Source organism: Chenopodium album, chromosome 6 (assembly GCF_948465745.1).
Source record: "Chenopodium album chromosome 6, dcCheAlbu1.1, whole genome shotgun sequence".
In the NCBI taxonomy this organism is placed as follows: Eukaryota; Viridiplantae; Streptophyta; class Magnoliopsida; order Caryophyllales; family Amaranthaceae; genus Chenopodium; species Chenopodium album.
Genome location: NC_137839.1, coordinates 74,217,338 through 74,231,862, shown reverse-complemented (window position 1 = coordinate 74,231,862; position 14,525 = coordinate 74,217,338). Strand labels below are relative to the sequence as shown.

Here is a 14,525-nt window from a genome sequence, read left to right as displayed (position 1 = left end):
AAGCTGATTACATACGAAGTACAAAGATTGATCATTGGACGAGTTCCACGATTCAGGAAGACTAAACATTGATCAAGAGAGGATCCAGTATGCGAAATAGGTTGGGAGTTGGGAGCAACAGGATGGACATTAACATCCATGCTAGACGTGGAAGCAAAAAAGTAAATCAGAAGCCTAATAAAGGAACTTTGTGTACAAGTTATACAAGTAGCAGCAGAAACAATGGTACCATTGCCCCGTTCATTAAACATACGGCGTAGCACCATACTGCCATAAAATATACATTGTGTTCTTACAGAAAGGACTACATAACATAGAACAGATTGTAAGAGCACATACAAGCCAAAAACGTTCAATCAAGAAAATCACAAGTACATAGCATTTTCAATTCCAAGTACTAACATCCCAATTACAATCCAAGTGTCTTTAGCAGAATTGCGAAAAAGGATAGAGTACTAAACCTGAGTTGCCATCGCTCCAAAACTGATTTCTCTGTTGTGCGAGCTATAACTCGTGTAGTTATTTGGTCAAATCAGACAATCAGACATTCAATCTTGCAGAAGAACGAACCGTTGGACTAGTTTTTTTTAGTTTTTTCCAAACAAGGAGGAATCAAGAAGATCGATAGCAAAGTGGAAGATCGAAAGGAATGATAAAATAATCGGATGACCATGTGGTTCGAAAACTGCATCTTTGACTAACATTTTCGCTCTTAAGACAAGTATGGGTTCTTCATGGAAAACTCAACGCCTAATAAAACACAAAGTACACACTACATAACAAAATTAATGCAAAAATACCAACAAAAAAAAAAGTGTACAACTATTCAATGTAATCATAAATTTTATATCTACCAAAGTACAAACATACTAATTTCAATCCAATGTCATATAACTCAAGATCTAAATAGCATTTGCACATCATCATCATCTTACATCATACATAAAACTATAGGATATGATCATATGAAATCTACCCAATAGCAAAAAATGAATCTAAAAATTTTCCCATAACATACAATTTATACCCAAAATTCAAGAGTGTAACACTTTACTAAACAAAATATCATCAGAAATTACCATAATAGACATAATAATAATAATAATAATACACATTTGTAAATGAAACAATACAAAATAAAACTACCAAATTAAATTTGTTAAATAAATTGTTAACCTCTTATTGATAATAAAGATGGAATGGCAGCCAAATTAGGTGTTCCATTACTATTCTTAACACTCCCATCACCACCACCACGACCACCAGGCTCCCTACTACGATCATACCGAGTCGTAGTCGGTTTCGCAAACGCCCTCATTGGGCTAGCAAAAGCCCACCCCCAACTCCGACTCCGCCCATGAACAAGCTGCCCAGCTGGTGTCACTGTCGGCCCATTGGGCCGTCCATCTCCAGCCCCCCAATACGACGAAGACGACGACGTTGTTGACGATGAAGAGGAAGTAATAATAAGTCCGCCGAATAAACCACCGCACCGTACTTTCTCCCGGACGGTATCCCCGGCGGCGCGTGAGGTTGAGTGTCGGTGTTTACTCCCTTCTCGATGCGACTCCACGCGCCGGAGCGTGCAATCGCCAAACCCAGTCGAAATCCTCTCGAAAAAATCCCCTGAAAAACTCCTACTACCACACCCTACAGATCTAGATCTAGATACCTTCCTCCCAAACGACGCCGTATTACTCGCTCCTCCGCTACTATTCGGACTCTCATCCGTCTCATCCACCACCGCCGCCGATGACGTCATATCCGGCGTCACCGCCGCCGCTGACGTCACTTCCGCCGTCACTGCCATCACCGCCGTCGTATTTTCCGGCGGTGCGGTGGTTATAGACGAAGGAGTGACTATAGTAGTGGGTTTTTTGTGGTGGGTGTTAGAGATATGTAAAAAAGACCAAAAACCCCGTCGTCTAGGGCTGAAATCTTCTAGAAAGCGAGTGGATCGAGGGGTAGCAGATGATTTACTTCTCTTGAGCACAGAATTACTAGGTGAGTAAGAAGAAGACTGGACATCATCTTTCTTCTTTTTCTTTTGAGTGAGTAGAAAAGGTATGCGGGGCCTACTACTAGTAGAATGATCCTTTTGAAAATTATTATTATGACGATGTTGATTATAATGATGGTTGTAATTACGACTGTTTGAAGCGGTGGGGATGGAGATGGAGAGAGAGGTGGTTGTAGTTGCGGTTGCGGTTGCGGCGGAGGTGGCGGAGGAAGGGAGGTCAGATCTGAAAGAAGGGGAGGAAGAAGAGGAGGAGTTAATGAGGAAAGAGGAGGAGGAAGTGGAGACGAGTTTACCGAGTTTGTCTTGGAGGCAAAACGCGCAGATCCCACCGCCGGGGGAGGTGGTGCGGTAAGGGTGGTCAGTGCATTGCATTCCGTCGCTGCACATGTCGTCGTCAACCGCCATTTTTGGTGGTTGAGTAGAGATAATGGATGTATATTAATGAAGGAATGAATGAATGAAGGGTGATTGAGAGGAGAGAGAAAGAGAGTGAGAGAATGAGTAGGAAAATGAAAGAGCATTCAAGGGAGGAAAGAAGGGGACGATGTCAAGTGGTGGAGAGAGAGAGGAGTGAGACTGTTTGACGAGTCAATGTGTAGTGTTTAACAACTGCATTACATGGCGCGTTGGTGTTATTGATTAGGGAATAATTAAGCATCTAGTCTTAATCGCTTCGTAAAATAGAACTAACGTTGTAATATTTAAAGAACAGGAGATGAGATATTATTGGAAAAACAGATTTATTTAGGGTTTGTTCTCTCTTTAGCTTAATTTCAATTCAACTTCCAATCAGTTCGGTTGTTAATTTCTTCTCTCATAAAATATTCATTTAAACTCTATTTAATTTAGTTTAATTCAGTTTAGTAAATCAGACATAGGCCTTTACTCTGTCATTTTTTATATAATTTGTAACAATTAGACATAATCTGTTTATATTTTACAACAAATTATTGTGAATGATTTGGAGTGAAATTCAAACCTGAGTAATTTTTATCTGTATTTAACTGATTTTAAGCCTTTAGAGCGTACTTTGTCATACTTTTGTGTTTTTACTTGACTCAAATTGTTTCAGTAAGTACTTCTTTTTAGGCATGGTTTGGTAGTTAGAGATAAAAGAATCACTATGTGTAAAAAGAAATAAAAGAGTTTATTCAATTCCATGAGATAGATTTGTAGGACGAACCATATGCTTAAAAATGTTAATACTATCTGTTTACCTCTAAATAATAAAACGGAGTATGAGGTATTTTATTATATTACCCTCGATTATATATCATTATTACATGGCCTCTTAAAATCACCACCAAACGCTTTTGCTAAACTTTATTTGTATAAATAATATGACAATGATGCATGTGGCATTGGTGGCACTCGTAAATCATATGCTTGGATTTTGGATGAGTAAGTACAGTGGTTACCTTGTAAGTTGTAAACGATTAAGATGGAACAAATTAAGTTATTAAGATGGATTGAGCCAAAATAAGAAAGAAAAGATAAAAATTTGAGGACATGTAAATGTAAATGTAAAACTAGACTTGTTCTATTTTTTCCTTTACAATATCGTAAGTTCATAACTATTATATACATCATTAAATCGTTGTTTACCAAAAAATGTCATACACTACCTCCGTTTCATATTATTTGCAACGATTTGACGTAAAGCGTGAGTAGAAAGTGTCTAATCGTTGCAAATAATATATATATATATATATATATATATATATATATATATATATATATAAAAGAATTGTATATATGTTAGATGAAAGGGTATTCAAAGATTATTGCTCATAGGTTATTTTTTATTTATTTATTGAAATAATGATTATTGCTCCATTAAGATAACCTTTGATGTGATTTACATCTATGTGTATATATAAAATTCCAATTGTTTTGATATGACCTTAATAAGAAGTTTAGAACTTCGAATCAAAATGTCAAAAACTCAAAACCTCTTCTAATATTTAGACGTGAGGCCCTTGCCCTCCCCTACCCTTCCCTTCCCTTTTACTTTTAAGTGTTTAAAAAAACGGAAAAGACTAAGGGTATGTTCACATTTACTCAATTTCAGTTTAGTTCAGCTCCAATCAGTTCAGTTCAGTTCAGTTCAGCTCCTAATTTTCCTCTCTCATAAAATATTCATTTCAGCTCAATTCAGTTTAGTTTAGTTCAGTTCAGCTCCAATCAGTTCAGTTCAGTTCAGCTCTAATCAGTACAGTAAATATAAACCGGGTCTAAGGTCTATTTAAGATCATTCTCTTGTCCTATTTGTCTTTTTTTTTTAAAAAAAAAGAACAATAATATTTGTCTAACTATTTTTAATTTTTTTTTATAAAAAATGAACTTGACCTCAACCAGCAAGTCGGCAACCTTAAACGGCTATACCAAATTACCAATACGGCGGTGGAGAAGTAAATGAAGCAAAGGTAGTGTTGCGGTAGCAATAAATGAGGAGTTGATTAAAAAAAAAAGAAGGTGAGTTTAAGTTAAGTCTAAGGAAAGAGAAAACTGAAGCCCACATGCAAAGTGGAAGAGAGTGAAGCGCGTGCATCTCAAATGTGGGCCTTTTTAGTTTGTCATTTAGTTAGACTTGACTATTCATTATCTTTTCCAATTATTATTATAGTTCCCAACTAGGGAGTTATCCATTTTGTTTTTGTGTTTGAGTTGTAGATTGTGTTTGATTGATACCTTTTGACATGAAAAAGGTTTTTCTTTTCTTCATCTTTTTTTTGACATGGAAAAAGTTTAGTCATGCAATATCAACATCTCCTAACAAAAGCATAATCTTATACAAGTAGTAGTAAAGTTCAAACACTAAGGGTATGATTAGATCACATGATTGGGTTTTACTCGTATTTTAAAATTTTGATTTAATCTATATTTGATTAAAATGAATGTTATTTGTCCAACAATTCTTAAATGATTAAATGAAATGTCAATAAATTTCATATTTATTTGTACTTTTCACATGTGAATATTTAGTTTTATGATATAATCTAATTTTACCATTTGTGAAATAAGATCACTAAAAAAGTTGAACTAAAATGATGTAGCTATAATATATACGTAATAGAACAAAAAACTAATACTTGGGCAAGATACATGCCTAAATATATAAATGAATGATCTCCTTGCAAGTTTTGTTTATGTAAATATCCAAAATCAAATCTTTAAGAGTTCGTTTGGCATTGCTGTGGTTTTCTGTTTTTTGGTTTTTTGTTGTATAAAAATATATGATATATATCACATAATGAATAAAAAATTATTTAAACTTATTAAAATTATAATAATTTTGAAAACTGACAACAAAAAAGTGGAAACATCTTTTTCTTGTTTCCTGTTTTTGGGTTTTAGTTTTTTAAAAAATAGGAAACTAAAAACAAAAAATGATGCCAAACAAGCCCTAAATTTATCAATTAATTTTTTAATTGTAAACAATATAACACAAATTTTGTGTTGCAACACAACTTTTCTCATTTTTTTTGTTCATTATTTTATAACACATTAAAGGTCTGTTCTCATTTATTGAACTCTTTACGAGAGAAGAAAACTGAACTGAACTGATCTCAATTGAACTGAAATTAAGCTGAAGAGAACAGACCTTAACTTGGTGCTCTTAATAAACCAAACTTGTGGTTATATGTAAAAGTCAAACTGCCATGTTTAAGCTAAAAAGGAGAGGGTTACTTTGTTGAGAAATCTAGAAGTACACTTTTGAATTGAGCATTATTGGAGAAGTTTCATACAATTGCAAGCATTAAAAAAACTTGGTAACTTTATGTAGCCAACACCAACCAGTTGAACAAGTAGGATTAACAATCCTTGATAAATTGAACTTTCGTCCAATAATTGAATTTAATCAGCATAAAAAAATGACAATAATATTACACCACACCTCTAGAAAAGAGGAGACCATACCCTTAAAAATACAACATACACTCCTAGAATGCCCATCAGTGTAATGAGCAAACACCAGCAAAACTACCTGAACTACCCGAAAATTCCCTAACTTCTAGATCCCCTATGTAGTAAGCCTTGGTCATTACAAACTAATAATGATCACATGTTAGCTTATGTTACATTGCTAGCTCACTTTGCAAGCTAAGAAATTTTCTTCCCTTGAACAAGATTCACCAACATTGAATTGATTGGCATGGCTCAGATAATTCGAAATTTGCATCCAATATCTTAAGGTCAAGACTCTCTTTGAATCATGTTTAAGAGGTCCTGCACTATTTCTGACATAGGAGGCCTGAATTCTGGTTCGGCCTGAAACAAAATTAACGATGTATGAGGTGTGATATTTGCAGTTTGTAAACATATGGAGGCTTTTAAGCTAAACTTATCATGTTCTTTGTGTCATGATCCTGTTCATGACTTCAGACAGACATACATGAGTGGCCAATTTGAGTAAATTGGTTGGGTTTCGGTTTGGTATTGTGGTTCAGATTTGGTTTACGCTCAAAACAAATATAAAAGTGTGCAAAACATGATATAATTATGTGTTATGAATTTATGATTGAAGGAGCAAAACGGGACAAATTCTAGTTGTTGGTTTGTGTTATTGTGTAGGCCTATTGAGTCAAGTTTGCATTATTCGCAGTAACGTTACACCAGGGATCCATTTGAATAATCAGATCACTTTAAAGAGTGTCAAACAAAAAGATATATAGGTGGAGCATGAGTGAAGACTGACCTGAACACAGAGGGAAATAATATCTGCAAAACGGGATAACGATTTAGAGGGATACGATCCATTCAGTGAAGGATCTACCATCTTTGATAACGCATCTATGTCATGCAGCTGAGGAATTGCCCACCTCACAAGAAATTGCTCTCCTCGAGGTCGTGCACTACAACATTACAAATACATCAATGAGCTCGTGTATGGCATAAAAAGTTCTTTCACGAGAAAAAAGCAATAAGAAATTTGAAACATGGAAATCTTGTGTGTCAGAATCTAACCTGTCGTATGATTTTCTGCCAGTAAGAAGCTCTAGCATGACTACCCCGAAGCTGAAAACATCACTTTGTTGAGTATATGTTCCTAGCTCCAGTTCTGGAGCACCATATCCACCAGAAACCTGCAAGAAATGACATCATAGTAAGCAGCCGATACACTGGTGTCTGATTCATATGGAACGCATGAAACCTACAACAGATTATTGGAGTATAGCTGTAAACAATGCAAGTATATGCTGCTCTTCTTTATTAACAATTGAGACTTGAGAGAGATCAGTTATGAAAGAAATAGTACATGAAGACATGTAGTATGCCCGAGTATGCAAGTAAATGATCACCTATTAACGTCATATTCTAATTTCATAGCTATACACAAGTGGTACACTACAAACAATCATACAGAAAAGGACATAGTGACATCCTAATATTTGGTCGGATTATTTATCATGATGTAATAGCCATTCTTACACCGTAAACAAAGATACACTGGAATAGGAATTACCTGAGCTGTATAAGTATCTGATAGCAGAGACCCTAGGCCACAGTCTGAGATTAGAGGCTCAAAGTTATCATCAAGAAGAATATTGGCGGATTTGAAGTTCATATGTACAACAGGGGGTTGACAATCCTCATGTAAATATCTTCAAAGCAAACAAAAGAGCAAAATTAATTTTTCTGATGTAGGTAAACAAAGCCTGGACAGAAACATGTGAAATAACATTAAAGATAGTATGTCAAGCTTACTCGAGGGCTTTTGCAGCTCCAAGTGCAATTCTGATACGTGCATTCCACGAAAGTTTATTATGGATCTCATCATCAAGATGCAGTGCCTCATACAATGTAGCATTGTTGCAGTATTCATTGATGATCAGTCTTTGCCCGTGCTCAGCACAGTATCCAACAAGATTGACAATTCTTTTATAATGAATATTAGAGATAATAGAAATTAGCTGAGCAAATTCGTCTTCAGTCTGCTGGCTGTAAGAGTCATTGTTGAATTTCTTCACTGCAAAGACCTACAAATGTACAGGCAAAGGAAGTTAGGCTCAACTCTACCAGGAAAGTGAATGGATCTTTGAGATGGGGGAAAAAAGGCTCAGCAAAGCATAGCTCTATGCAGATATAGATGCAACAAGAAAAGAGAAGATAATCCTGAAATTTGTTAATCTGGCAAAATACTAACACAAAGACACACTAAGGTGTAACATAAAACCCGCACACATAAACACACAAAAATTAGGGAGTGTGCTTTGATGCTTTCTATACAGCTATAATTTAAGCAATGCTAATCCGGCCGAGAGAAAGGTTTCGGGGTTGAATGATGGGTGTCAGAGGATGTAGAGTGGGGAAAGATACCCAAAAAAAAAACCATATTATATGACGCATTTACTAATATTCCATTCTAGAGTCTGATATGAGAACACAAAGGAGTTCATGGGCCATGGCTCTTGAATCTTTGTTTGATCACAGTAAAAAGACAGCATTCTATGGAAAGGATTTAAATACTACTCTCCACAATCTATACGAGTAGTTAAAAAATGATTAAGTTTGTCTACTGTCAAATCAACAAAGAAGTTTACCAGAAAAAGACTAAAATGAATGCAACACAAGAAACATGCACACAGGACTAGTATCGCAAGCATAGATATACACTAAAAACGAAATGACTTTTCAGAATGCACAAAACTACTCAAGACAAAAAGGCAGTTCAGCATCCCAAATCTCACCTTTCCATCAGGAAGTTCAGCCCTGTAAACACTGCCTATCATGCCTTCACCAATAAGATTATCTTCAGAAAAGCTATTGGTGTATTGTTGAAGTGAAGCAATAGTGAAAGACTTCACAGAGCTTGGAAAGGTGGATTTCTGTGGTTTAGTCACAAATGTAGGCATTATTGGTTTCAAAATGATGTTCTCGTTAGAATAGTGTCGAGGAGGTGGCACTGGTTGTGCTGAAAAAGAACTGGCAGTAGTCCCTGTCATGTCTATGGAATGAGCATCTTTACTCATGGCAACTTCTTTTACATCTTTCACCTGATTTTGGTCTACATCCCTCACGTTTGGGGTCTTAAAAGGTATCTCTTGGAATGCTGGACAAACAAGGGATAGATGATCATGTTAGAATGGTTCAAAAGGAGGCCGAAAAAGTCACCACTCATTCTCTCAAAACAAAACAAAAATCCAAGCATGGCTCACCTTTAGCAGCTTGATTATGTTTTTGAGGTAAAGACTCATTATATTTAGGTTTTTCTCCTTTCCCTTCATATACAGGTTTTACATTCCCCTTGGTAAATTCATCACCTGTTTGCCTTCGCTTGCACCACTTTGCAACACCAAACCAAACTCCAAGCACAATAGCTAAAAGAAGCAACACAGCAATAGCAGCACTAACTATTGGCTTTATGTACTTTGTCGAATTTGAGGAATTTGATGTTCTGGGAGCTGATGGGCTATCTTCTGGCTGCTTGCGTGTTTGTTGAGAAGAAGGCTGTCCAGGTAAAGATGCATTTGTTGCAGGCGCTAAAGTTGGGGATCCTGCTGGAGGTGGAGGAAGAACACTGGTATTGAAAGGGTTTCCAGTGCTTCTGCAAAACCAAAAAGAAGCTTAGCTTTGTGCCAGGAATGACTACAGACAGTAAGACACGCATATGCTAAGCAGCTGCTTGTAAACTTTTGAGCAGTAAATTCAGAAAGTCACTGCAGAGAGATTAATACAAAACTACAATGTGTTCTTTGAGCAACTAAATCATGTAAATGAAAAAAATACTCGTATAAAGTAACGTTGTTGTTCCCGTTTACAATTATGCATGTCATCTGACCATCAGTATGGTCGGATAGTTATAAGCATCAAAATCTTTTGTTCTAATTTTTAACTAGTATATTCATAATCAAATCCTATCTTTCATGATCCACCATATGACATGTACATCAGTACATCATTAAAAAGTGAATAAAACATGAAACATATGGCAAATCAACCCCATAATTTGGATATCAATACAATCAAGTAAAAAATAGGGAGAACCGGACAAAGAACAGCTAATCCTATGTCCCGAAACATTTAGGATATATTTCAGATGCCGGATATCTGAATTGGAATATCCAATCTCTAAAATTTCGACCAGATATCAGATCTAAAATCTGATTTCAGATCTTTCATATCAGAACTACTTGAAATTGAATTGGATTCAGCTCTTTTGGATTCTCAAGTAGTTCTGCAATTTTTCCTCAGCCCTACATCAGTGCCACAGAGGAATTCCTTTAAATCTTTTCTGTAGTACCGGAGTATAATTTTTTTTTTCCCGGTATTATGTATTTCATGCAAGGGAGTAAGAAACCAAAAAAGTGAAAAACCATATTAATCTAAAACATCACCGATATCACGTAAAAGAGCATAAAAAATTATTTGACCACCACCAGGCACCAGCTGTTTGATTGAACAAAACTAACGGCCTACTGTATATCTCTTTTGCTACATTATCATGCAACTCATACTTAGGCTCTCCCTATGAGGAAAGTGAATTCAGCTCATCACAAAGAAAGGTGCTTAATGTAACCCTACATTATCAACTTCATAGCAGAAAAATTTTGGTATAGTATTTGGAATCAATTCAACAAACTATCTAATCTTCAGAGACCTCACCTGAAATTTGGAATAGTTAACAATCTGGGAGGTATAGGGCCGGAGAATTGGTTGTTCTCTACATCTCTGTATGATAGGCAGAAATTAGAGAAAATCACTATATATTAAATTATACAAAGAAAAAACTTTTATGACTTACAAGTCAGTTAAGGGAAGGTTTTGTATAACATCGAGGAGTCCTGTGAGCTCATTATTCTGCAAATGGCTGCAATTGATGGAAGGTGGCGGCTAGGTGAGTGCTTGAGTCAAGATAAGAAAGCAATTAAGAAAGATTTTAATGAAATAAACACTCACAGTGTTGTAAGGGAAGACAAATTCCCCATTGATGGTGGCAAAGTACCACTAATGTTGTTCTCAGAGAGATCCCTACACCAAATGAAATAACATACACATAAATAAGCTAAAACACGGTAACATAAATGTAAAAGAAAACTTGCAGATACAGTGCAATTTATTACAAGTTTATTAAACCCGAAAGTTGCTGAAAGCTATCAGGTAGTCCCCCAGTCAAATTATTCTTGTTTAGCGACCTGAAGAGTGAAGACGATAGCAAACCCTTTAGAAGAAGCTCAAACATAAACTGCTCTATAGACTTCTTAAGTATGATGATTTGGAAACAAAATGATCAAGTGAAGCTTACAGGTCTGTCAACTGACTTAATATAGACAAGTCAGGAATGCCTCCGGTAAGCTGATTATCAGAAAGGAACCTGATACAGTAGATAAATTCATAAACATTCCAACAATTTTAGCAAATAGCAAGTAACAATACACTGCTCGTAATATATACTAATAATAGCAAAACAGCCACAAAAGAATATAAAACATACAAGGTCTTCATTGTTGGAGGCAAATTGGCAGGAATGGTACCTCCAATGTGATTGCCACTGAGGTTTCTGATGATATAGATATAAGTACTAGGATTAGTAAACCATACGTCGAAGTATTCAATCGTTCTTCGTGAACGATAATTCAATACATAAATCAAACATGTCACCAAAGAAACTCACATAGATATAATTGCAGAAAATGAGTCCAAACTAGTACCCAATTCTCCTCCAAGACCAGCATTGTTTAGTGATCTGCCAAAACACAAAAGCAATATTGACTTAAAATCTTAGAGAATATTTTATACTAGTATTATAATTTCAACCAAATTATATATGATCAAATAATAAGACTCACATTCCAGTAATGTTTGAATTGACACAAAGTACACCTTGCCAAGCTTCCTCACAAGGATCTCCACCAAGTGGAATCCATCCAGGTAATGAAGGACTTCCCAATGCAGCATATAAACTATTTATTGCAAAAACTGATAAAACAGCAAAAATCCAAATATAAATAAATAAATATATAAATAAAAATGTATTACCAATTGCGTTGAAAAATTTCAGGTGCCTATCAACAATAATTCAAAATCACAAAAAAAATAAAATTAATTACTTTACCATCACGGGGATCAGTATATCCATCACAAAACGACACCGTTAAGGTCATCATCAAGCAGACTACTACTGTCCACTGCTGATGGGCCAAATTCAAATTCATGCACCCCATTTTTCTCTCTCTAGGTTTCTTTCTCTTTCCAAATTTTTGAGTAATTTCTGCAATGGAGAATCCAAAGGACAGTTAATAAAAAACATGACATCAAATTCAAAGAATCGACAGTAATTAAAGATTGCATCTTTGAACATTCAAAAAAGCAAGTATCTTAAAGCAAAGAAAAAAGGTAAAGTTAGCAATACCCAGTTTCAAATTACTAAAAAAGTGAAGGGAAAAGGAGAAGATTGAATCTTTTGGGAGCTTAGATGAGTACCCGGAATCAAAATCTTGTTAATTTACTAAAAAAGAAGTAAAATATGAGAAATTTGTGGCAAAAATTGAATCTTTGTGAACAAAAATGAATACCCAGTATCAAAATTCTATTAAATTAAGTACAAGTGAAGAAAAAAACAGAGATTTTGTAGCAAAGATGGAATATTTGTGACTTTGTGAGCTTACCTGAATATCCAATCAAAATCATGTTAAATTAACTAAAAAGAAAAGAAAAAATAAGAGAAATTTGCAGAAAATATTGAATCTATGTGAACTATGATGAACACCAAGCATAAAAAAAACCTATAAAAATAACTAAAAGAAAAAAGAGAGAGATAGATTTTGCAGCAAAGGTTGAATCTTTGAGAGCATTGATGAACACCCAAAATCAAATTCCTGCTAATATAACAAAAATTGAAGAAAAAACAGAAATTTGTAGCAAAAAGATTGAATCCTTGAGAGAATTGATGAACACCCATTATCAAATTTCTGCTAAATTAACTACAATTAAAGGGAAAACAGAAAATTGTAGCAAAGATAGAAGCTTTGAGCAACTTACAGGAATAAACTCTCTGGAATTTCAACACCAAATCAGCAATAACAGAGTTCTTGGAGTTAAGAACACAAATTATTGAATTCATAAAATCAAATCAATGACAAAAAGGTGAAAGAAAAAGGCAGAAAATCTGAAGAGACTGAGAAAAAAAGTTGTAGTTTAAACACGCTCCCTCTTTTTCTGATTCTCCCACACTTCCCACCTCTGCTTGTCTTTGTAAGCTAGTTGAGACTACAAACGGCTAGGAAGATTTATTAATTATTGTTATTAAAATGGTTGAAAGTACCTAATTGTTTATTAGTATTTGTTGGGAGACGAAAGAATGTATCGTGTAGGATATGTATCAAACGTATAATTTGACTTTAAAAATTAGGTTTTCATGAAAGATGGTACTTGTATCGCAAATGATTTGTAAATTGGGAAGGTTTATGTAACAATAAATGCATATTGCCGTTGTAGCTTTGTTATTTTATGGCAATTTAAATACAAAGTATCCTAATTCTTCTAAGGGTCCAAAGTAAGATGTGGAGTAGTTTATTTTAATAAGGCATGTTAGTTATCAATCTTGCTTTGTAGAGATTGTAAGAGCTCATCTTACTACTCTTAAGTCTTTAAGGTCACAAGTTCAAGCTTACATATATACTGATTTAACCAGTATCTTTGTCGAAATATAAATTGTTACTTCGTATGAGGAGATGAGTAATCACAACTAAATATGGTAAGGAAGTATTAGTTATTGGCTTTTGGGATCTCGGAGTTAGCGGATAATAAGGAAGTATTGGTTTTTAGCTTTTGAATCACAACCAATTTTCACGGTATCCAAAAGTATGGAGAATTTTGTGAATTCTTCTAAATTAAGTATAATAAGAGACACTCTAATAGGGAAAAAAATATATAAATAAAAACCTTACACAAAGAATTCAGTTGTGCAAAGTTATTTTCTTTTTCAGTCCATGTATCATACAATATCTTATTATCACTAATGCTATATTTGAATAAAGAGACGTGGAGGAAGGCAAAAGAAGAAAAATGAAAGGATATACATCATCCCTTATTTGGATATCTAATGTAAGGAAGGAAGAGGAGGGAATTGGAGGGATTCATTTTTCTTCCACTTTTAATAAATCAAATCCCTCCACGCCTCCACTGTTGGAGAGATTTTGAAGGAGAAAGGTTTCCTTCTCCTTCCCTCACCTCCCTTTCCCTTCCCTCTTTTTCCCTTCCTCTCCCTTTCCTTTCACTATTGTTATCCAAACATAGTGTAAATGTCATACTTTAAGAATCTATCCTTCCTACTTTAATAATAGTCTCTCAAAGTAGGAGTATAAGACAAACATATACGGAGTAATACATAATGTCATAATATACGTGTATAATGAACCTCATATATAAAATAAAGAAACTATGTCACTCCTACTCTAAGAGACTATATTCATATTAAATGCATGTAGGCATGTAGCCTTACTAGGTAAGGTTTTCAATCACCACTTACATTTCAATGCTAGCTCAAGGTTCTCAAACATAA

At 34.9% G+C, this 14,525-nt stretch overlaps 2 protein-coding genes across 2 annotated transcripts; both read right to left on the bottom strand.

Moving 5' to 3' along the window:
• Nucleotides 1–242: 242 nt before the first annotated feature.
• LOC145635262 (uncharacterized) lies at nt 243–2,679 on the bottom strand. The gene is made up of 2 exons (XM_081686549.1): nt 1,177–2,679; nt 243–750 (listed from the first exon to the last, which is right to left on the bottom strand). The coding sequence occupies exons 1-2, from the start codon at nt 2,423–2,425 to the stop codon at nt 713–715; spliced, it is 1,287 nt and encodes a 428-aa protein (XP_081542675.1). The 5' UTR covers nt 2,426–2,679; the 3' UTR covers nt 243–712.
• A 3,180-nt stretch (nt 2,680–5,859) lies between these two features.
• LOC145635261 (protein STRUBBELIG-RECEPTOR FAMILY 3-like) lies at nt 5,860–13,419 on the bottom strand. Its single transcript, XM_081686548.1, has 17 exons — nt 13,004–13,419; nt 12,078–12,233; nt 11,812–11,941; nt 11,637–11,708; nt 11,457–11,522; nt 11,268–11,336; nt 11,086–11,157; nt 10,922–10,993; nt 10,767–10,832; nt 10,628–10,693; nt 9,181–9,569; nt 8,713–9,074; nt 7,730–8,001; nt 7,488–7,626; nt 6,989–7,107; nt 6,720–6,876; nt 5,860–6,292 (listed from the first exon to the last, which is right to left on the bottom strand). Exons 2-17 carry the CDS (start codon nt 12,184–12,186, stop codon nt 6,218–6,220), a joined length of 2,235 nt encoding a protein of 744 aa, XP_081542674.1. The 5' UTR covers nt 12,187–12,233; nt 13,004–13,419; the 3' UTR covers nt 5,860–6,217.
• Nucleotides 13,420–14,525: the final 1,106 nt, after the last annotated feature.